The sequence below is a fragment of the Lathamus discolor genome, chromosome 2 (genome assembly GCF_037157495.1).
Source record: "Lathamus discolor isolate bLatDis1 chromosome 2, bLatDis1.hap1, whole genome shotgun sequence".
Taxonomy (NCBI): Eukaryota; Metazoa; Chordata; class Aves; order Psittaciformes; family Psittacidae; genus Lathamus; species Lathamus discolor.
Genome location: NC_088885.1, coordinates 4996786 through 5022032, shown reverse-complemented (window position 1 = coordinate 5022032; position 25247 = coordinate 4996786). Strand labels below are relative to the sequence as shown.

At 41.5% G+C, this 25247-nt stretch overlaps 1 protein-coding gene across 1 annotated transcript; it reads right to left on the bottom strand.

Moving 5' to 3' along the window:
- Nucleotides 1-397: 397 nt before the first annotated feature.
- Nucleotides 398-24817, bottom strand: TOPBP1 (DNA topoisomerase II binding protein 1). The gene is made up of 28 exons (XM_065665560.1): nt 24667-24817; nt 24400-24487; nt 23739-23873; nt 23055-23198; nt 22014-22195; nt 21688-21881; nt 20702-20875; nt 19581-19750; nt 18936-19099; nt 18210-18457; nt 17384-17703; nt 16441-16613; nt 15623-15834; nt 13782-14071; nt 11930-12103; nt 11388-11497; nt 10292-10415; nt 9777-9926; nt 9115-9223; nt 8359-8551; nt 7118-7344; nt 5915-6078; nt 4320-4434; nt 3657-3820; nt 2651-2791; nt 2111-2200; nt 908-1069; nt 398-634 (listed from the first exon to the last, which is right to left on the bottom strand). Exons 2-28 carry the CDS (start codon nt 24478-24480, stop codon nt 491-493), a joined length of 4554 nt encoding a protein of 1517 aa, XP_065521632.1. The 5' UTR covers nt 24481-24487; nt 24667-24817; the 3' UTR covers nt 398-490.
- Between the last annotated feature and the right edge of the window lie 430 nt (nt 24818-25247).

The following is a 25247-nucleotide window of genomic DNA, read 5'->3' as shown; positions in this document are numbered from 1 at the left end:
CTCAGAAGTGCCTCTGCTTTATAGAAGTCATTTATACACTATTAGTACAAAAATTTACAACACAGTTCTTTTTGTCCTGTTTCCCCTTTCCCCTCCAACAGAAAGTAACAAAAGGCAAAATTCATGTGGAACCTAACAGAATTCCTGAATAGAATTCTTATCAACTGCTATTTTCCCCACAACACAGAAGACATGACAAGCACCTCACAAAGTGTTTCTTACCCATTATTATACAATGGTGTCCCAAAATGAAACCATTAGTAGGACAGCTGGGACATTTTGGAGACACAGTATTTTTTGGATGAGTTCTTGCCGTATTTTTAGATGCTCCTGGTAACCAAAGCAATCTTTCCTATGAGTGTTACTGTAAAATTATTTTAATCTCAGGACAAATGAGAAGAGAAACTCAGAAGCTTTTAATTTTGGTGATGAGAATGAAAAAATATAAATATGAATTTAAAAATGTACAGCTGGAAAGCACATGAGTTGCTCAGTGGACTTTGGATCGCTTGACTCGGCTTGTCTCTCCCATTGCTTTTCTTTTCTGGGACAATCCACTTCCAAGTTCTGTGTTGTTCTGAAGGGAAGATACAGCTTCTGGCAGGCAGTAAGACTCCACTGGGGGAGGTGGATCCTTCAGTAGAGGAAGACAAAAAAAGACACAACCCATGGATTTAGCTTTAGTCTTTGTTTAGCTCAAGAAGCTTCTGAGAAGAAAGAAACAGCTCATTTGTTTTCTAAAATGGAAACTATCAAACCCAACATTGCATACCTACATTTTGAATATGTTTTGCAAGCTGCCTATCCTGCACCACTGCCAGCTCTAGAACAAGTCAGGTTAAAGTTTGAAGCCACATACAGAAGTGCTGAGCACAGGCACTTGTGGCCAGGATTCTGGCATGCACACCTGGATGAGGTAGTCAGCGATGTACTCTGGTTTCAGGCAGTTCACTCCTTGGGCTGCTGCCTCTGCTATGTTGACCCTGCTGTCCCCTGGCTTCAGCTTACTGAAGTCAGCGAAGAGGTGAGTTGTTTCTTTGAAGAGAGACACAGAATGACCAGAGAACACCTACACATCAAAACATGACAGACAAAACAAGTTTAGTTTTGTGGTTCTTTCCCCAAGACAAATGCAGTTCATAACCTGTAATTTCACCCATCAAATTAATTAGCAAACCAATGGGAAATAAAATGCCATTTACAGCTGCATTCTGCACCATCACACACCTTTAAAGAAGGGTGATCTTTCTCATCAGAGCAGGGCACAGAAATTCATCATAATTCCCACCAGCACTACTGCCTGTGTGACCCCAGGTAAGCTGCTGTGCCCGACCGCTTGGAAATGGAAATGACACAGCTCTTTCCTCCCACCTTCTGACCATGTTTCAGATATCCTGTTATGGTTTGAGCCCAGCCAGTAACTCAGAACACCACACAGCAGCTCGCTCACTCTCCCTCTTCTTCCCCCCAACTCCCGGATGGATGGGGAGGAGAATGGAAAGAACAGGTTAAGATAAGAACAGTCCAGTAACTAAGGTATAAGACAAAACCACTACTGCTACCACCAATAATAATAATGATAAGGGGAATAACAAGGGGAGAGAATACAATTGCTCACCACCCACAGACCGATACCCAGCCTGATCTGAGCAGTGACCTAGCTCTTCCAGGTAACTGCCCCCAGTTTGTACTGGGCACGACGTGCTGTGGGTATGGAATGCCCCTTTGGGCTAGTTTGGGTCATGGGTCCTGGCTCTGCCTGCTCCTGGCGTCCTGTGCCCTCTCCTCATTAACAGAGCATGAGACTAGACTGAAAAGTCCTTGATCAGAGTAAGCATTACTTAGCAACAATTAAAACATCGATGTTTTCAGCGCTGTCCTCAGACTAAAGTCGAAAACCACAGCACTGCACCAGCTACTAAGGAGAAAAAAATGACTGCTACTGCTGAACCCAGGACACCTGTATAAGCAATTTTCTTGCTTCAGACCTTTTACTCACACAAAAAATGCCCAGCATAGAGTTTAACAGAAAGACCCCCGCCGCAACAAACCAAAGCCCCACAAAACCCAACATATATGTATATTATTAAAACCCCAAACCCCTACATACTTTTGCTCCTCCTGACTGAAGAAGGCGCCTGAATCCTGCTTCCTTGGTTTGATCAACATTCAAGATCACTTTCCAGCCACTGAAAGCTCCCTAGATAAAAGACTCGATTTAGTCAAAAGTACATCTGTACTACAAAGTCTTACTGGATCTCTAATTTTCCTCTTTCAGGAATATCCATCAGATAAAGATATGTCATCACCTCGTTTTGTCTTTAAGTGTAAATGGCAGAAAAAAAGCACTCTTTCTACCTTTCAATGAATGCTCGACTGCAATGCTTGTTGTGAGAGAGGAGTTAAACGACTTCAGGAAATGCTTTTTGGGACTCCTCTGGGGAGTCTTTTAAAAAGAGGGAAAGTACCACTTTCAGAAGCCTCACTGAAAGACTACGGAACTCACACCATAAAGATCACAGAAGGTGCTTTAGGGAAGCAAGCACCTTAGCAAAGGGGTAACCTTGTGCTGTTTTAAACGTAACAGTATGCACACAGCCCTGTCCTGTCCACCCATGCTAAGTATCTAAGTACCTCCACAATACCATACCTCAACAATACCAGTTTCTTGTCTCCCTTTATGGATTTTTTTCCGCCATCTCATGGCAGCAAGTGCTAGTTTCTTCTGGTTTACGCTAATTGCAGGCAAAGCATTAAGTATGGAATTACTTCCCCACTCATAATCTTCTTCCTAGAAGAATCAGAAGCTTCAATTACGAAACATTTCTGACAACTTTACCAGCAGAAAAAGAAGTTTAAAAGTAAAAATCCACCCCCCCATCCCCTCCAAATCCCAACTCACTCTAGTTTTATCTGTTGATTTTATCTGGCCCAAGCAGCTCTAGTTAAAGATGAGAGACCTGGCTCTTCGCTGTACATACATGTCTAAATCTACTCATGTATTTCTGTGACATCAGGTCATGTACACAACCAGATTCCTCTGGCAGTTATCTACAAAGGAATTCAACAGCAATTGAACTCCTCTGCGTGAGTCCAGAGTAGTGAGCAAATTAACTCACTACGCTGGGTGCCATCAACTCTACATTTCTGCAGTGTCTTCCACAGCAACGAAAGTTGGTGTTGATACATCAAGATATGAACCAGTTAGCCTGTTCAATGTAAAAGAACCACCAGACTCAGGAGAACTGTGAAGTAACAGTTAGGAAGGTGAGGAGCTGGAAGAGATACTGTTCAAAAACTGTTTATGTCTATGGTTAGAGAGTTGGACTATTTAAAACTATACCATGTTCATTTACGGAAAGGATCAAGATCAATTCCTGGTGTAGCAAAGCCCGTGTGATACCAGCTGATACCAGTGAGAATTTATCAAAACGTGTGCAAGCTGCAGTTTTCAGAAGCAGCTATAAAAAGTGCGGGTATTTCATTTACCCAATGCTGGGAGATTGGTCCAGGACTAGTTTCCAGAGAAAAACTTGTCAGACTTTAGATCCTCTAAAACTCCCAAGGCTCGGGCACCCTAAACACCTAATTGGGTTTGAGAGTTTTAAGTCTAAACTAAAAGGAAATGCATCAGTGTGCAAGTACAGGTCACTTGCCTGAACAAAGCAGCCAGCTCTTCTACATGCCTCCAAGTAGGAACGATGAAGCACCCACTTCCCAGCTGCCATTGAAGCCAAGAACTTTTCGTTTCGAAGAGGATTTCCCACAACAGTGTGTGTACAACTTGGATCAAAGCACTGTTTCTCAAGCAATACTCCACCTTGAATTGAGAAATTAATTTTATTCACATTATTTAAAGGTACCACAGAAAAGATCAACTCAAAATGAGAATTACTTGAATTCAGATAAAAATATACTTCACTCAAATTCACACTGAAAGCGTTATCACTGGCAAGGAAGGAGAAGCAGCCAGGAAAGAGTGGCTCTGATAAAGTGCCACTGTAATACAGACAGGAATAAGAGAGACACAAGAGGACAGCAGATCCTGGGCACTCGCAGCAGTAAAGAATGAGGCTGTTGTGGAGACAGCTATAAGAAAACTGCCAGCAGATAAACCCACTGCTGTTTTATGACAAAGCTAAGTGCTCACATCATAATAATACATTCAAAGAACCACTCATAAGCACAGAAAGCCATAAATTTGAGACCTCAAATCTGGTAAGTCACTAACAGACCTTCCTTCTTTTCCCCAGTGAGCCACAGCTGACCAGACACATCCACACACATACTATGCTTTGCATTTCACAAATAGCTGGTACCTAATTCCTCAATCAGATGGCAGTAATCAAATCTTTCTTCAGGATTAAAAGAAGACAGCTGAAATTTACGGACTTTTTCTGGTTCTTCATCAGCCTTTTCTTCTTCTGTAACAGCCTGGAAGTACAGTAACAGATTCTGAATGTATGACAGAAAGATTAGGTTGACAGCTGACTATTTCTCTCCCAAACATTCTGGATTATTTTTATACTCAGTGTTCTTTTAGCCAGTGAAAGCAGAACCAAACCTGTCAATTAATTGACAAAAAACATTGCACTGAATCAATGTTAAGCTCCTGCTTAACAGCCACGTGGTTGCCCCTTTCTTCAGGGCACAAGTGAACCAATCTGTCATAAAAACTAATCCTTCATTCATATCCAGTGAATGACAACTTGAACACACGAGAAAACCATCATCCATCTATCACACTGCCTCATTCATTCAGACTTCCTATAAATGCAAGGATCTTCTGCATTTCTACCACAGCTTATGTACTCGCATGACAAGTTATGCCTCTAAAGACACACTGCTGCTGGAAGTTTGAGCATCAGGTAATACACTGCAAAAGACTAAGCTTTTTTTCCTAGCCCATTCCTAGTTCCCTATAAAATAGTGGAATTTTAAATCAGGTTTTTGACAGAAAAATAACTTCCCCTTTGTATCTAAACATGAATTCCAGATACCACAAACAACCACTAACCTTCCATCATCCTAACACAGCTGGAGGAGTTCCAATGAATGCACATAGTAACTCCCCATTCCAAAGTCTACCTCAGCATTCCAGCAAGAACTAACTGGACAAAAAGCTTTATCTGTCTGAACAAAAAAAGCTTTTTCTCTTTCAGCAAACATTCTTTGTCCAAAATCTCAAAGAAAGGAGGAAAGAGAAATAGAACTGCATAGAAGTAATCCACTTCAAAGTTTTAAATCACAGAATCATAGAATCAACCATGTTAGGAAAGCCCTTTAAGCTCATCCAGTCCAACTGTTCCCCAGCACTGCCAAGGCCACCACGGACCCATAGCACTGAGGCCTCGTCTCCACGCTGTGTGAACACTTGTAGGAACGGTGACTGCAGCCCTGCCCTGGGCAGCCTGTTCCAATGCCTGAGCACCCTCTGGGGCAGGAATTGTTCCTCAGCTCCATCTAAACCTGCCCTGGTGCAGCCTGAGGCCATTTCCTCTTGTCCTGTCCCTTGTTCCTTGGGAGCAGAGACGGACCCCCCTTCATTACAAGCTCCTGTCAGGCAGCTGTAGGGAGCGATCAGGTCCCCCTGAGCCTTCTCTTCTCCAGACTGAACCCCCCAGGTCCCTCGGCCATTCCCCATCACACTTGTGCTCCAGGCCCTGCACCAGCTCTGTTGCCCTTCTCTGCCCCTACTCCAGCACCTCAGTGTCTCTCTTGTAGTGAGGGGCCCGGAACTGAACACAGGATTTGAGGTGCAACCTCACCAGTGTGCAGTGCAGGGGGACAATCACTGCCCTGGCCCTGCTGCTATTCACCTCTTTTATACTTACTGTCAAGTTCAAAACTATTTTAAGTGCCACTACATCTCTCAGAACACAACTCACTGTAAGTATTTCCTCATCTGACCAACCTTTTCTTTGGGCTGAGGTGCAACAGGAGGGTTAGCCAGTGGGAAAGCAATGCTGGGGGCCTGCGGAGTGGGGATCAAGTGTTCTTTAACTGGTGTTTCAGGATCTCCACATACAGGATTCTTTAGACCTTCAATCACATCTCCATCTACAGCCTCAGGAAGAGCTGTGAAAATAAAGTGTTGCATGACTTGCTCTTGGCTGAATATAATTATGGGTAACAAAAATTAACAATAAAAGAAGTAGCTATCCTAAAAGGACAAAACACAACTACTGCTGTAACACATACAGTCACATTTCACCATTGCCCTTCCGAAAGATGCTCTTCCTCACACCACAAACCAGCAATTGTAATATTGCAAACTCATGTCCCTGGATGCCTTCCTTGGATAAAAAGACTCAAAACCTCAACTGTTGTGATTTCTTTGTCTAAACCACACTAATCTGGTTGAAACAAAAAGCAATGGAATGCGTTTAGCTGATTTTCTTCAACCTCATCTAGGACAAGGCCAGTTTTCAGGACGACTGTTGTCACAAGCAGAAACTCTCTAAGTAGACCGAGGGAAGGAGATGGGGGCAGGAGGGATGCAGTGGGGAGAGAGGAATAAAGGATTCTGCTATCTCAGGAGGCAGAATGGGAAGAAAGCAAAAGCACATGAAAAAACAAATGTATGTTGCTTCCTTAGTCCTAGCAGCAGACTAAAGGCTTAAAAGGACAGGGAAGATAAATACAGCACCTTCACTGAATCCTGACCTAAGCACATCCATTGGCAGCTCTGACATACCTGTTTTTCAGGCTCATTGGTTATCTGCTTCCTGTACTCTTCATTCTTCACTTGTCAATATTTCCACTACTTTGCTACTAGTATTCCCATTAGAATTCCACTACCCTGACCTGAATAGGTAGCTAGAAACCAGTTGTGGTTCAGAAAACACTGGGACTTCCTGAAGTTGAGGCAGACTGTTTTAGAGAATCACTTCCTTGGTGTTTGACCACAAATGACAAATGGATAGGAAAGCTTCTCTTTATAAACCAGCAATACATAATGGAGCTCAAAGATGTGAAAATGTATTTCTGGCATTCAATGGCAACAATGCTCTTGTTTTGTTTCTTTTTAAGTAGAATTCAAACACTACTGTATTTTAAAGTCCCCAGTATTAAATGGATGCTGTAGCAAATAAGGATATTGTATTTTTTGTTTTACCTATAGCAGCAATCTCTGCATCAGCTAAAGATCCTTTGAAGACAGTTTCATCCAGGTTCTTATTGGCATTACTCTGACCTTGCTCAGTGTACTGGGAAGGACTATTAGGCCACTGAAAGTTGCTGACAAGTCTTGCCCTCTCCTCCCGGGCAGTAGGATCGTCCCAGATGATCTGCTCACTCTGCGATGGCTCCGTGTTTATATCTGCGACAGCCTGGCGGGACTGCCTAAGGAGAAGGGCACAGATACCTTAAATATGCATTTGTTGTACAGACTGCCAGACTAGAAGGCAATGTGTTAACAATCACACCAACTGTAGCATCCAAGTGACCTCATTATTAGAAGGCACAGCTGGGAAAGGGGACAATTTCAGTATAAAGGCAACTCCAGCAGCCTGACTTTGGGAGCTTAAGTGTCAGCATGGCTGGAAAAAGGCAACCAAAATCTCATAGAATCACAGACTGGTTTGGGTTGGAAAGGACCCCTGGGCTGGACAAGATCATCCAGTTCCAACCCCCTGCCATGGGCAAGGATGCCTCACACTAGACCATGTCATCCAAGTCTCTGTCCAGCCTGGCCTTGAACACTGCCAGGGATGGAGCATTCACCACTTCTTCAAGCAATCTGTGCCAGGGCCTCACCCCCCTCAACATCTCAGTAGGAGATGTTTTTATTATGTGTCATATTGATAAATTATTCCAAAATCAGTGTACTCCACTCTTTACTGAACCTCTGAATTTGCAAATGACCAAGTTAAAGGAGTAATTTTGCAAGGTTTCCGTTACATCCTCACTGTAGTTCAGCACTGTTAAGAGTTCAAATCCTATTCTCTGTTTAGAGAGAAAAGAAACAGAGGAGAAGCATCCACAGAGGCACTTTGCAGGAATACCTACTACTTGTATATGACCTATGTACTGAAAGAGAGCAGCATTGCTTTCTTCAGAATCTATGAGAACACTAACTAATCTGAAGAGAAAGAAATCAGTTGGCCTAATTCAATTAAGAACTCAAAAACAATCATACCATTCTGTGATTTATTCTTTAAACCAAAAGATTAAGGTAACATTCTGACTATCTGGCACATCAAGTTAAAGATTGTGAATTGCAAGAGAAGCAAACTAAGTGTATCAGTAGAGAAAGACAATACACCTGAAGCCCTGGACACCTATTCATGTTTCAATGTATGTCTAAGTATGTGCAGAGATAAGAAAATAAAGATACTCTGAAACACAAACCAATACCTGAGAGCTTCCAAGACCCTACTGCGGCCATTCCGCACAGACCGTGCGCTATCAGGAGTGGCTGGAGAACCATCAATACTGTTCCTTGAAAGGGATCCTCTTTGCCCTGGTGGTTTCACCAGTGATGTGGCAGACATGATCTCCTGCAGCTGCCTTTGGAAGTTCTCCCTCATTTCTAGTGCTTGGGTTAAAACTTAAAGAGAAAGAACAGAACTCGTAAGATCAAGACTGTTATAACAAGTGAAAAGTAACTGAACCTCCAGTCAGCTTCCCCCCTGCACTGGGACAAAGACAATACATTGAGAAGAAAAGATAATTTTTCCCAGATATCTAGGAAAACGACACATGCCCAGATCACCTATCCTAGACATGAGGAGAAGTCTCCGCTTGGCTCACTTCTGAATTTGCTAACATTATCTAACTTACACCCACAGTTCTCCTGTCACACATTTCTTTGCATAACAAAAGGTATATTCTGAAATAGAGATTTCCCACATTAAAGACCAACTTCAGTGTTCTAAGAACAAAGAAACGGCAGTTAAGTAATTGCAAGGGACGATCATGATTTTCTATGGGCTATCAAAGTCTTTAAAATAGAGAACAAAACCCTTTCCTGTCATCCAGCAACAATAAGAGCTAGCTACACTTGACCAGCGTGTAATAAAGAAATACCAGATCTTAACATTCAACACCTGAAACTGTAAAAGATTTATCTTGTTAGTGTGATGTTCCACAACTATTTTGATCTACATTTACCTCCTTTGGATTCACTTGCTCCAATCTGTTCTTCTCCTGCAGTGACCATTTCCTTTATTTGGTCAGTCGTTGCATCATCTTCCACATCATCTTCATCCATTGGAATAATCTACATACAATAAAGTAGAATGCTCAAACACCATTTTGTTTTTTGCTTTTTACCCATGTTCAACACCTGTATAAATACTGAAGATTATTAATCTTGCCTGAGAGTAAATCTATACTTTCTGCTACTGCAGGGACAGCGGAACAGTGAACCACACCATCAGTGACATCGGTTCTGCAGTCTAAATGTCTACTAAGGCAAGTTCACACCTTGGATCTCGTTACTTACAAGGGAAGGTGAAGACTAGACCTATATTCATTTCAAATCTGGGAAGCGCTTCTAAGCTGAAATGCCTGTGTTTCCTTCCACTGCACTACAAAGAGTATTACAAATGCAGAAAAACCTTAAGGAACATCTGCAATAGCTACTACTAATTACTAGCTAAACCTGATTCAGGTCATCACTGAATAAGCATCAATGTTTTTTATTCATAGATTGGTTTGTGTTGGAAAAGGACCTTTAACACCCTCCAGCCAACCCCCTGCCATGTGTTATTATAACAATAAACTGAATCCAAATTGCTTCTTAGAACATGAATTCACATCACACATTATACCTCAGTTTCTTCTGATGGTTTTCCAGTTGATGGAAGTTTACTGGAGAAAGAGAGTCTGTCATCTTGCACTGCACTGATGTCCAGGCTCATTTTGGGATTGTACGTGTGAGGAAAGAGAGATTCAGGAAGCCGTTTACATTCTTGGGCACACTGCAATAACATCATTTAACATAAGAAAGATGAGAAAATGATCTGGGATAAAAGAAATTTCACATCTAAACACAGGAAAAGTAGAATAAAAACACAAAAAAGAAGCATTTTACACAAGAGAAAAACATGGTTGTCTTTCTGGGAAAGATATAGAAGAAATGTTCAATGGAACAGAATTTCTTTCCTCCTCATGGACAACAAGGTAAAAGTACATCAGTGAAAACCGAGTGATGAATTTATATATTCAAAACAGGATGCAAAACATCAGTCTCTATACATGTTCAACATAAATGCAAAACAGAAAAACTGAAGGGAAATGGTTTTAAGACTCCATTTCCCTTTGATTTTACAAGCAAGCTCCGTACCTCCAAAAGCCAGTATTCTGAAACAATATGTATACCCCGTTCTTTAACTGATTTGTACTCCTTATTATTGTCATTTTGTCCTCCCTTGTAGATGAAGTGTGTTACTGATTCATCAAAACACCATCTAGAAAAGAAAATGAAACAGCATCACAGTCTGGCTTGGGTTGGAAAGGACCTTAAGATCATCCAGTTCCAACCCCCTGTTGTGGGCAGGGACACCTTCCAATACGACTTTCAGATACTATTTCAAATAATTTTCAAATGTAACTTCAAGATATCATTTCTATGAAAATGTATCAGAAATCTGAAGCAGAAGTAGTCCTATCCCTTGTTTGCAAACTTTAGTGTCTTTTGAAAGCATTCCTGATGTAAACAAACTAAATGTGATAAACATATGGAATAGGAGGAATTTTGCTTTAGTTTGGTTTAGGTTTATGTGAGTAAGTGGAGTTTCAAATCAGTTTCTGAAAAGAATATGTGACCCAGGATGAGAAAGCTTTTATCTCTGGTTGACATACTCAGCTACAAGTGAAATACTGATCCTCCAAGCTCAAAATACACAAAATGCAGGATTCTAACATTTAAACTGATAAAAAAAACCCTAGTATTTGCTACCTAATTCAAGTATCTTCAGCATTTCTAAACCAAACATAAGTGTAACTTTCTCATCCAACCTGTGAATAATAACACTTACTGTAGAAATAAGTAACAAACACATCAATTGGATTTAGTGGGAGCAGTCTTAAATCCCAAACATTGTGCTTTCTTTCCACAACAACCTATTTTTCCTGAGCTTTTCTAAGCACACAACTTGGCCATGCTTACAACCTGCAAGATAATTCTTTTTGAGTCTTCCCCAGACAGACTTTTATCAAGACCACAGAGACTGGGGATGTGTCAGGGAATGTGTGTGGCATTATTTCTCATTAGTAGTGGATGGCCTTATTTGCAATCGAAATTGTTCAAGATGGTGAAATCTAATGTATAGCTATAGCAAAATCTCATGTAGATAAAGCATATTAGAATCCTAAGATTTGTATTTATTAGATGTCACATCACTGCAGAAGCTTAGAAGCTATTCGTAATCAGTTCATACCTGTAGTCTGCCCCCAGAGAAGCTGCTACTGCATTCAGTTCACTTTGCTTCTTACCAAGTTTTTTACTAACACAAATAACAACATCTGCTAGAGGCTTGGGCTCTTCTTCCTATTCAAGCAGCAAGGATAAAAACAGGAGATCATGTTTGGAAGTTTTCTGTATCAATCACAAAAATACTCTAATATTAAGTATAACATGTAGTAAAATAAGCAATAATAAGAAAACTAAATACATTTTTACTTCTCCCAAACTCCAAGGTCAAAATCCAGTACTATTGTAATTCCACGCACTTGGAATCCAAAGGCTGAAGATTCACCCTCAGCCAGTTTCCCTGGAACATAATCTCCACCATAGAATCATTAAACTAATCCAGTTCCAACCCCCTGCCATGGGCAGGGACACCTCACACCAGACCAGCTTGCTCCAAGCCCCTGTGTCCAACCTGGGCTTGAACTCTGCCAGGGATGGGGCAGCCGCAGCTTCTCTGGGCACCCTGTGCCAGCGCCTCAGCACCCTCACAGAAACCCCGAAGTTTCCTACCTCTTCTGGCTGTGCAGCAGTCAGATGTGGGCTGGCAGTCAGAGCTGCTGCATGCCTCGTGCTGTTTGCCAGTGCCGACTTCAAGTTCCTGCTGATGACTTCAGAGAGGGGTGTGCTCAGCTTCCTGGTTTTTTGATCAGGACCTACTGGACTTTCCAAAGCTGCCAGAGCATCCTACCAATAAAGAAGCAAGTGAGTGACTTTCAGGACCACATTACATGTCTTAAGCCAGGACAGGATACTACAGCAGCAGCTAGCAAGTGCAATCGTAGTACAACTGTAAAAAGGCAGTACAAGACAATCCCAATCTTAGATTACATAAGCAAATCAGAAGAAGGTAAATTATTAGTCTCTCTTTTCACTGCCATCAATGAAAACTGCCATCAGTGGAAAAGTCAGTGGCCAAACCCTGGTATTCCTGACCCCAATCTATTACTTTAATTTACTAATACCTCCTCCCACAAAAGTTGCATATGAGATTCTACCTGCACCTTTGAAATACCATTTGCTACTGACCCTTTCCAAGAATGAGAATTTTTGGTCTAGAGTGTGTCACTTTTGAAAATACCAGTGCAAACTATTAGATTTTGAAAAGCAGAGCACCAAACTGAATCACAGAACCACTCAATCCCAGCTTGGTTTGGGATGGAAAAAACCTTAAAAAGCGCATCCAGTTTCAACCCCCAGCCGTGGGCAGGGACGCCTTCCACTAGACCAGGTTGCTCCAAGCCCTGTCCAACCTGGCCTTGAACACTGCCAGGGATGGGGCAGCCACAGCTTCTCCAAGCAAACTGTGTCAGTGCCTCACCACCCTTACAGGAAAGAGCTTCTGCCTAATGTCTAATCTAAATCTACTCTCAGTTTAAAGCCATTCCCCCTCATCGTAACACTACACTCCTGATAAGGAGTCCCTCCCCATCTTTCCTGCAGGCCCCCTTTAAGTACTAGAAGGCTCCTATAAGGTCTTCTTGGAGTCTTCTCTTCATGAAGCAGAACAATGAATTCTTCTGGTTTGGTAATACAGGTTTTGTTCTATTGCAGGCAGAAGCATTAAAAATACCCAAAACAAACCAAAACCACAAAACTAACAAAACAACCCCAAAAATCCCCAAACACCCAAAAAACCAATACCACATCAAAACAGCCAATCTACAAACAACCACCAGAAAAACCTAACAACTCTGCAGGAACTCAATGCACTGATCTTTCAGTTAAGGCCTTGAAAATGAAAACACAGATTGTGTACTGTGTGAGGTGTAGAACACATGGGCATATGATGCAGTGGGCACAAAGGAGATTTGTTAAGAACATTATTGCATCTACTAGTCAGTAAATTTGGTCCACAGGTCATTAACTACATATATATATACTAATACAATATGCATGTGTGTGTGTGTGTAAGCAGAGCCAGTTTTCCTGGCTTTATTCATATAATCATAGACTGGCTTGGGTTGGAAAGGACCTTAAAGATCACCCAGTTCCAACTCCCTGCCATGGGCAGGGACACCTCACACTAGATCATGTCGCCCAAGGCTCTGTCCAACCTGGCCTTGAACACTGCCAGGGATGGGGCAGCCACAGCTTCTCCGGGCACCCTGTGCCAGCGCCTCAGCACCCTCACAGGGAAGAGCTTCTGCCTTAGATCTAACCTGAACTTCCCCTGTTTCAGTTTGAACCTATCACCCCTTGTCCAATCGCTACAATCCCTGATGAAGAGTCCCCCTCCAGCATTGAAAATGCAAAGTCTACATGTTAAGAGCATGAAACAGGGTAAGCAAAGTTTCTGAGCTGTTTTAAGATTATGCACATCTTTACTGGCTCTATAGACTAAAGAATATGCAATGATGATCACCTTTACATCAAAAGAAGGCTTGAACAACTTGTCTTTGGAAAGAAATTTTGATGGTGTATCAAGATGTAAAGATGGCTCTTTCTGTAGCACTCCCCCTTGGGCAAGAGGGGTTGTATTCCCCATGTGACGAGAGATGGCAGCTTGGAAAGCTTTACTCTGGAACCTGCTGATATCAAGAGGAGTCACAGGTTTTTTTCTTCCAACTTCAAGGAGATAATTATATTGTTTTACATCAGGAGATTTAACAGTTGCTGGTGTCTTGCTAAGTTGAGTAATGGAACTCTCCTTATCTTTAAAAGAAACAAAGAAAACATAAGCAAGCACACTGATTTTTAACACAGATCTCACATATACTCTTATTTAAACAAGAATTGGGAGTTCATCTGACCTTTCTTTCCCTAAAAAAAAAAATAATTCATATCCTCTCCAATAAATGCTTGAAACTGACAGTTCTATTTTAAAAGCCAGTATCATGTCTCTTCCAGTTAACTACTTCCATTAACTACCCTGGCACTGAGTATAAACACTGAGACACACTAAGTGTCTGAAATGGAGAGAGCAACGCCAGGTCTGCTCACACAGTTCCACACATCCCTGTATAGCTCATACACCTTGTACAACAACTATCAAAATACAGATGTAATACACAACAAATCCTTCCCTTTCAACATTAAAGGCATGTCCTCCCTGGCTCCTTAATTCCCAAGCAATGTAAAATGTCATGACTCTGAATCACACCTCTTTAGGTCACTGCGTACACTTCCAGTCCCTTATGCCTTTGGATAAATAGGACTATGATTTAGACAGCAATAAGCCCTCAAAGCTTCTCCATCATAAATGTTTCTATTTAAGCATAGCTCATCATCTTCACAGCTCAAAAACATTAGTGCAAGAATTGTTTTTACATTTTACTGCTCATGTCCCCTGCTTCCGCCCCCCTTTTTTTTCTGAAAAATGTAATATACAGGGAAAACATGCCTACACCAACAACATACTTTTGGTCTCTAAGTGACACATGTAACTAATTCACAAGGGCACTGGTAATACAGGTCTGCTAACATTCAGTATTACATCACTAAATCGTTAGATATGGAAGAAATATTGCCAAATAAAAAGCATGAAGTAAAAGGAGCAGAAGCTTCAGAAGATGAAGCAGGCATCAGAGGGGCATCATGTCATTGCAAACTAACAAGTATGAGTTCTAAGCGTGATCTACCATCAATTCCCAAGCAACCTACAGAGCAGAATGTGTCCAAAAGGACAAAGCTGAGTAACTGAGCCAGATTCCCAACTGACTGATAACTACAAGAATCCACTTGCTTGCTCTAAAATACTTAGAGCAAACGCACATAGGGATGCTGGGGAGGGATTCTTCGTCAGGGACTGTAGTGACAGGACAAGGGTAACGGGTTAAAATGGAAACAGGGGAAATTTAGATTGGATATAAGGAGGAAGTTCTTTCCTGTTAGGGTAGTGAGGCACTGGAATCGGTTGCCCAGGGGAGTTGTGAGTGCTCCATCCCTGGCAGTGTTCAAGGCCAGGCTGGATGAAGCCTTGGGTGGGATCATTTAGTATGAGATGTCCCTGCCTATGGCAGGGGGGTTGGAACTAGATGATCTTGAGGTCCTTTCCAACCCTAACTGTTCTATGATTCTATGATTTCTGTAATCACAACTCAACAGCAGGAGAAAGAAATATAGAAAAATACTTGGAAAAAATATCTTATAGCTCTAATACTTCAAAGGTGTTAGGGAAGAAAAAAATCATACTGCCTATACTCTTTATTATGAATGAACAGTGATATGACATAACCATATTCTCTTAACTTGCTAATAACCAACCTTCAGCCTCTGCATTTTCAACCAAGAACTTGCTTTCATCTGCTCTCTTTCCTATTCTTGCTGAGTGCAAAAGCCAAGCTACAGTGACTGCTGGTAAATTCCACTTCTTTGCAGCTTCATATTTGGAACCATCCGCTTCTCTCACCACAAGGTGGGTACTGGCAAACATGCCCTTTTTTGCGTTGGCTTTCCGCACAAAGAATTCTTGGACTCTAAAATCAGATTAATAAAATATTCATTGAGCCATAAAATTTTCATTTAGTCATAAACAGAATTAATTTAGGGCACATTTATACTATTGTAAAGCACATTCAAGCAACAGAAAAAGGACCTATAGAATTATCTAAGACCATCCCACTTTGTATTTTACAGCTTAACCTACACTTACAGGCAAAAACCCCATAACATTTCTCATACTCTAGAAGTCCTCACATACCCCATTTTCAAAACATAGAATCACAGAGTGGCTTGGGTTGGAAAGGACCTTAAGATCATCCAGTTCCAACCCCCTGCCATGGACAAGGACACCTCATACTAACACTGTTCAGTGGCCAACAACCATTGTTTCCAAATGAACCATAGTTCTCCTCATATTAGTTTTTCTCTTATCATCAAGGACCCATCTTCCAAGAAGACACAGGACTGAGAACTCACAGGCAGAGAATTTAGTTCAAACAGACCACAAATCAGATCAAATGATATTCTAAGTTGTACAGTAAGAATATATACAACATCTGAATCTGCCACTTCATGATTAAATATGTTGTTCTTAACAGTGGCTGTCTAAGAACAAGAAAAAAGAGTGACAGAAGACATACCTGGCTCCTAGCAGTCCTGCCAGATAAACCAGAGAGTCTCTCTCTGCACCAGTGAACTGGCTAAAAGAAAGAACACAATCTTCGAGAGGGGTAACTCCTTCCATTACTGGGACTGGTGTGAAAAGTGGATTGGACTGGGGATCTAAAAGGAGCTGCTGTTCCACACATGTTAACTTAAAGAAAGTGAAAAAAAATAAAAATGCAAATCAAGCCATATAGCAACAAAGCCAACAATATTTCAGTAACTGTACAATAGCATTCACGGACTCAACAGCAAGCAATTCGGGGTCCATCCTTACATCTGAGACAAATTATTTCCCATTGAACCAGACAAATTCTTTCCTAAAGGATTTTGCCAGGTCTGACATACTGAGGCATTATTCAGAACTTTTCAGTTACTACTCTTCCAACCCTGGAGGCTCCCTGAAAGTAGTTTCAAGACATGCCCTAAGAGTCTGCACAGATTTACTTTACAGAAAGCTACCTAGTACTGAAAAATACTAACAGCAGTTAGTCTACATCATGCGCACACTCTTGGCAAATAGGGTTAGTATTTGACTTCGAGCTATAAAGTTGACTTGCAATTAAAAAGCTGTAAGAAGCATGAAACAAGAAAAAGTTAAGCACAAAGATATCATAAGAAATCATTATTAGTCAAATGGCTCCTTCTACAATTCTTAGAGAGAATGCTGTCAGACTCCCATATAAGGAGCCTTTGAGTCATGACAACGAAGTCCTGTTTACCAAGCCTGCAGAAAATGAAGTGGAACAGATAAAAGATTACTTATCAATGCACAGGCTTTAAAGCATGCTTTCATTTAGTACACATCAAATGCAACAAGGCTAATCTCTCAGAATCTTACTTATATTTAAGCCACTCATAACTCTGCATACTGACAAAACATATCTCTAATAGATATGTCTGACAGTGTAACTCCCTTACCAGCCATGTGTTTGTGACAACATCACCAACAGTCATCTGCACTGTGCACCCCAGTAAAGGTACCACTGCATAGTCTGCAACAGTTCTGCTTTGCAGTGGCAGGATATTCCCAGCATTCTCCTTTATAATATCTGCAATGCAAGACTCATCTTCTTCACCAAAACCCAAAAGAAGAAATCTCTTTCTGACAAACAATCCTTCTTCAGCTAGTGCAGACGACTCTCCCAGAAAACCACTACGGGTGGAAGATTCATTCTCTCCTTGAACAGTCAACTGAGTAACATCACTGAAGGTTCTGGATGTTAGTTTTCCAGCTTCATCTGAAAAGGAAAAAAAGGATTAAATAAATCAAAACCAACCAACCACAGTAATTGCTTGATTAGAATATTAAAGACAACTCAAAATAGTTTCATGAAGAAACTACAGTACTTAAACAGGGGACACTGGGGTTAGATGTAAGGAAGAAGTTATACACTGTGAGGGTGCTGAGGCACTTGCACAGGCTGTCCAGAGAAGCTGTGGCTGCCCCATCCCTGGCAGTGTTCAAGGCCAGGTTGGATGGAACTCGGAGCAACCTGCTCTAGTGTGAGGTATCCCTGCCCGTGGCAGGGGGTTGGACCCAGATGATCCTAAGGTCCTTTCCAACCCACACCACTCTATGATTCTGCTGTTTTCAGCCAGGTTTAGTTAAAACTGCTCTATATAGGCCTGATTTCTAAAACACACTAGCTGTGGCTAGCTTCTTAATAACGAAATGCTGCAGGACTTGCATGCTAATAATCACGAGCAGTTAAACTTTCTATGGTATGCTGAGACCAGAACATACCTAATGTAGAATCATTAGTTACGTATTGAGAGAGGAGGTCATCTTCAGCAGCTTTCTGATGCTTTCTAACATTCACAGCTTCTTTCTTCAAGAGACTGTTATTTTTGGGAAGAATTGACTTCATTCCAGGTTGCTCCAAAATTGGATTCTCTAACAGCTGATAGTTTACAGGGATATATTGCTCCACTGGCTGTAGATAATCTTTACTGAATGAGTCCAGCAACCATTTTGCTGTGACTACATGAGGCCTGTAACAAAAAGTGTTACACAAACAAGTTACATCAGGTTTCAAAACTGTTATTCTTCTTTCCTACTCCACAAATACTAGTAAATACACACACCAATACTGTAACTCCAATACTAAAAAGCTTTGGGCACTTCACAAACCTCAAGTTTATTGTTTTGATTGGTTGGTTTTTCATTCTTTGAGTCTGAAAACAAAGAATTTCATACTCATTTTCTATAATGTGAAGTATATCTGCCACTGCAGGGTTGCCAAACCCTCTCCTCCTCAATATATTAACAAATACATGTTAACACTTCTTTGCACCAATAAGAATACTGTTCTTCTATTTCCTGAGGTGACTCATAGCTACCCAAAGAACTACAGTATTCAGGAACACATGAGGATGTACTCACGAATACTTACTGAAGAACTGGTTACCCTTTCTACAGGGTGGTGGGAGAAAGAAAACAAGCTAGAAGTAGACCTTAAGCAATACTAACCTGTGAGATGTCTTGTCCAAAAAATGTTTCAGCTCCTCATCATTTTCCCCCAGAATGACATGGGTAACATCTTCATTAAGTTGATTAAATCGAACACCACCACCACAATTAATAAGCCGCCTCATCTTGTCCAACTTCCTGCCGCTGAAGCCACATAGATATATCTGCAAAGGGAACAGAGCAACAAAAACGCTTTGAAAAAAAAGAAAAAAAGAAAAAAAATTAAAAAAAGAAAAAAGAAAAAAAGAAAGAATATGTTGGTATAATTTGACTGCTGTAGAACACAGAAACAAGTGGTGTAACTTCTGAGAAGCAGCAACAAAGTTAAGCATTTAGAACTGGATTAATTTATCTCTGCACATAAACCTAGCAAAGTATATACTAATGGAATGAACCCCCATGCACTCTCTATAGTGTTTAAATATATGTCTATATAATTTTGTACTTATACTACATATTTAATACAATCACACACACACACACAGTTAGACATACATGCAAGCTACAGCATCTAGACACAAAAGAAATCTGGCGTTTGCTGCTACCCATGGAAACAATTTATTCAAGCAGCAATTGCCAGCTTCAACCTAGCTGCTTCCACAGGGTTAAAGGCTGAACATTTCAAAGTAGACATTGTAAACATACTCGACACCCATCTAACAAATCTTCAGGGGCTTGAAAGGAACTTATATCCAAGTTTTCCAGCTCATCAGGAAGAGGATCCTGTCTGCTGCTCAGAGCAGAGCTAAATTCAGTTTCATTAACACTACTCAGATTGATGTTGGAAATGTGGCTTACATCTGGAAGGGCATGATCTATAATGGAAATTAAAATTAAAAAAGAGGCATTAGTTTTGATTCACCTTTCTCTGCTGCTTCACCAAACAAAACATAAAACTGCCATGTATGATTTTATGATAGAAGGAAACGTGAATCTGAATAATAACAAATACTAGGGAAGTATAACTGTGGTTAAACCAAGGGCTTTATTTATACGCAGACCGAGTACGGTCTTACTAGCAGTTTTCAAAGCTTTTATCCCAGTTTTATGCTCACCTATTAGAAACACTCTTAAAAATAGACAATCTTCTCTATAGTAAAAAGAAATCAACATGAAGCCAAATGATGTAAGAGTTATATGCAGTTTCCATAATGCCTAACTTGAATTCCCAATGCTCTTTTGGTAGTGCTAACCCAGGGCTCCTGCTTAGTCACTTCCTGAAGTCCTGTGCAGTAATAGGTGTTTGGAAAGGCACATTTAAAGCCAACTGGGTCTTTCATGCTGCTTTCATGTTTGTTTACAAAATGCTTTTAGCTTGCCTTATGATAACATGGGTTAAAGTAAAAAAAGAAAAAAATTAAAAAAGAAAATAATCAGAAAATTAATAATTAAAATAAAATCAGCATTTGTTTCCCCCCTCCCCAAAACTGCTTTTGAGAATAAAATCATAACAGACTCGTCTTAAACTATAAATGTATGACCAGTCATGCTTTTTTAGGAGATACACACCACTAATTCTTAAACAGACAATCCTGTGCCTAATTCAAGTCTACTTTTTAAGCAGTTATTCACATGTTAAGTCTACACACACTGGAATATTCCATGTGAATAGAAGTAATCTGTCGTGGTTTAAGCCTAAGTAGAATCAGAACCCAAACCGCCAAACCAGCATTGCAAAAGCAAGCAGTGCCCTACTAATCAGGAACAGTTCTTCCTCCTTACTACATGTTTCCTACCTTGAACATATTTTAAAAAGTCTTACTTACTATCAGGCTTCCCGACATCATTTGTAGGTGTTGACGTACTGGGTGTCAGTTTTGATCCAGCTTCTATTTTATACATTGTCTCATCCTGACAGAAGCCTTTCTCAATGCTGTCAGAAAACCACTTGATAGACACACAATGCACATTCCATTTTCTAGCACATTCATACTTCTGACCTTTCAAATGTAAGCAAAAATACAAACCACAAATCACTAATATGCTGTCAAAAAGTGATCACTACAAGGTGGCTGGACATGAAGAAAGGTTAAAAATCCATGATTTCAATGTGCAGGTTGTGTTATCCTGGACTCTTCTGATAAGCTGCTTATTTATTCTCTAAATGTTAGAGCAAAAACTCTCACTGATGACTAGCTCAAGGGTACAATATGACAAGACAGTAAAGTAAAATTATAAAAAAGGCTTTAAAGCTTTCATGCACAGGGAAAAAAAAAAAAAAAGTTTATAAAGTCCAAGGATATTTCCCCATAGGAAAAGGGAGGGAAATTGGGGAAAATTTTCTTCTCACAATAAAACTACAATTGTTTCATCTTCCCACGAGAAAGAAAGGGAGCTTAATGAAGCTTTCATTTTACCTTAGTAGAGCATTCAGAAGGTGCAGAGAACAGATCAACAGATCAGATAAAAAAACACTAGTCCACAACACAGTTTCAATCAGGATATAAATTGCATCCTATCCAGCTCTCAAAAAAAAAACTTAGTTTTTCCTTATTCTTCCATCCCCTCTGGGATTCTCCCTTTTTCTTTCTTTAAATACCATCTGGGTCTCTGTTCTTTTGCTCTTTGGTTCTCCTTCTCACACCTTTAGAGCAAAGTAAGGGTGCCCTGTGTTACTCTTCTTATGAACAGTGCTCCCCTAAACAAAAGCAGTGAGAGCAACACTGAAGCAAACTGACAGTTTAAACTCTCATACATATTTACACTACTTCAACTCAAGAAATGAGAATAATGTTTACTCTGCAGGTCCTACCTTTTGGCTCTTGAACTATGAGATGAGTACATTCATTCATCTTGAGCTGCCCTGTATATTGCCCACCATGTTCAACAGTGAGGCGTTGGACTTCTTTCCTGTCTGAAGTGTTTAAGCCAGTTACACAAATTGTACAGCCAAGAAACACAGGACAAGCATAATCATCCATGTTAATATCAGTGTATGTCATTATGCTAAAGGAGGAAGAGAGAAAAAGAAATAGTTTTTCTTCCAAGTAAAATCAACCAGAAAAGGAAAGCAGACTGTATCTACATAAGAATTAGCAGTCTCCAAAACAAAATTAGTTTTGTTTGGTTTCTTCATACCTTTGCTGAGACTTATCCCACAGAGTCTTCACCCAAGCTGGAAGCAAAATAGGTTTTTTCAGAGAAGCAGCTACTACGTATTTCTTGCTGCCAACTTCTCCAGCTATCAGATGAGTTACTGCTACACTGAGGTCTCTGGACACACGTCCACCCATCAGCTGCACATATTTATGAACTTCTTCCTGAGTGGGGAAAAAAATACAGAACATTAGGAAGAAAAAAGAAAGAACCTACATTACATATGTTCTACAGTTGGACTTGATGATCTTAAAAGGTCTTTTTAAACCTAGTTGATTCTATGATTCACTTTAAGAAACAAAATCTTGGATTTCAGTTGTCCATGATTTCTCCTAAAAAATGGTTCAAAACACAAAATGGATCTATATGGAAGCCATAAAAAACCCATCAAATATAGTTTACATTTGATTTGCATTTACAATAAGCTGAACATAATACACACCCTTAATATAAATACTACATTCATATGGTGCAAGTAAAATTTTACAGCTGGTTGACATCTTCGGTACTATATATTAGAAAGAGATACTGCAATAACTAAATAGTCAACTTCTAAATTAAACCATTTAAACCATAGCTGCCTGGGTAGCAGATCTTTACTATGTAGTTTTGAGTAACCAGAAACAGAGCACATTGCCTGCAGCGCTACAGCCACAGACAAACCAGCAAGATAAGTGATCTGTCTCATCGGTTAATAAAAATCCCCAAACCCTCCATGTACCCCCATATTAATACAGCTGAAATCTTCTACAACTACATATATATCTGCTTACATAATATATACATGTGCATGCATGGATAAACCACCAGATAGATACACATTTACACACTACATCTACAACTCCTTCTTTCTCCGTACAACTCCCTACATAAATTATATGTAGTGTACAAACTACAGCAGACGAATCCAGACAGAGGCACAGTACAACTTAGATACAGTATGACTGCTGCTGTAGCAGTGATCCATCTGAAGCAAACGTCAATGACAACCACCTAAGCAATCCATTTTGTACAAAGCATTACCCTAACATCCTTTTCAAGGCTTGTACAGGATACTGTTACATCGGCCATGGTCATGTTGTACACGGGATACTCAGCTCTCGGGACACATCTCTGGGCCTGTATACAGTACAGGACTACCTGTGGTCCAACAATCCTACAGCCAAGCTGCAATAAAATAACAGGGGGGGGGAAAGAATTAGCAGAACGTACAATGGTACCAGAAAGGTTTTCCTTGTCTCTGAATCCTGAGGAAGGCAGGACCCCTGGTCTCTACTCCTCTAGCATCTCCAGGTAGTTGACAGTTTTGGTTTTACTTTCAGCTGTGGATTTTCAGTACAATCCTTGTAGGTTTTCTGATCTCAGTAAAAGCAGCAGATGGTGTAAGCTAACATGCCAGAGAATTCCAGCTATTCCTTGCATGTCAAACAAAATCACATTACTCAGGAGGCAAAAAGGTGCCAGAGCCAGCTTAAAACTCCACCAGAATCAGAACCAATCACGCTATTTATTTTTGCACCTGCTTCAAATTATTCCTTATGCTTTGCTAGTCATCCTCCTTAAACACAGAACACAGCGAAGCTTCGAAGACTTTATTGTGAATACTTCATACTGCTGTATTCAGTGCAAAAGAGAGAACATACAAAATATGGGCACCTATGCTTCTAGAAAAGAATATAGGTAGAAGCAAGTTGATGGGTATCATACCTGTTTGAGATGATTGAAAACGACACCTGTAAAAGGATCACAAATGTAAAGCGATTTATCATTTTCTCTTATATTGAGCGCTGTCCCTTCGTCAAGGATCTGGAGATGTTCTTCTGACTGAAATTCTTTCATAGACTGCAGGTAAACAGCATATACAACACCACTTACTTGATTATCAATTCACAAACAGCCAATCCTGTGGAAGCTACGTAAGTACACCTGCCCGAAACAGCTCACAGCAAAGCTACCACACAGGAGTACACTGGCAAAAGAAAGGGCTAAAACACCTCTTGGGGGTCACCCTTGTTCCCCCGAGTCTTCACCACACAGACTTTCAGGACCTGATCCTGCCACACAGTGCCATTAGCTCCCACTGTCTTCTCAAGGCGGAATACAACACGAGAGTCCTTAAGCCTGCTTAGTTTAGACGAGTGACACCCACCCAGACCACCTAAGCTACATGCCACTTCACTAAATGTCAACAGGTTTTGAAATTACAATTATTTCTTGTTCAGGAAGCAACTTCTTCCAATAAAAGCGTCCATCTAAACCCCGGAAGTAGCTTTATTTATGTACACATGTTAAGTTACACCTAAGCCAGCCACAGAGATCATTTAATACCTCACCAAGCTCACTCAGAAAAGCGATCAAACCTGCTTACCTCAAGGGCTTTATAGAAATGCTCCGAGCTCCCAGCAGACTTTATGAACTTCACAAAAACCAGCTCCTTACTACGTTTCATTCTTTAACTGAGAAGCAAAGCCCAGTCAGTTGCCTGGCATGCCGGCCTAGCCCGGAACCCCCTCCTGCCCCTGATCCCCACCGGTCCACGGGCCTGCCCCAGGCCGCCGAAGAGGAGCGGGGGGGCACACCGGGAGGCCCCTTCCCCACAGACCTCCCTCCTCACGCAGGGGTTCCGCGCACCCACCATGCCCTGCTCCGCACCCAGGGCTGGGTGCCGCCGGGTGCCGCCGGTTCAGCCGCACACACCCCGGCCCCGGCCCCACAGCGAGACACGAACCCCGACCCTCAGCGAGCGGGAAAGCAGCGGCCACTGCACTGCGCAGGCGCGGAAAGGGGCCGGGCGGCAGTGGGCGGGGACGTGGGCGGTGCCACGTCGCTGCGTGCCCTTGCGTGCCCTGCGTGCGTTCCGGCCGGTGGCGTGGTGGGGGAGCGGCTTCGCCCCCTCTTTTCGCCCCCCCTTTTCGCCCCCCCTTCCCGCCCCCCCTTCCCGCCCCCCCTTTCCCCCCCCCTTTCCCCCCCCTTTCCCCCCCCTTTCCCCCCCTTTCCCCCCCCTTCCCCCCCCCTTCCCCCCCCTTCCCCCCCCTTTTCCCCCCTTCCCCCCCCTCTTTCCCCCCCTCTTTCCCCCCCTCTTTCCCCCCCTCTTTCCCCCCCTTCCCCACCTTCCCCACCCTTCTCTCCCCTTCTCTCCCCTCCTCCCCTCTTCCCCCCTTCTCCCCTCCTCCCCCCTTTTCCCCCCCTTTTCCTCCCCCTTCCCCACCCTTCTCT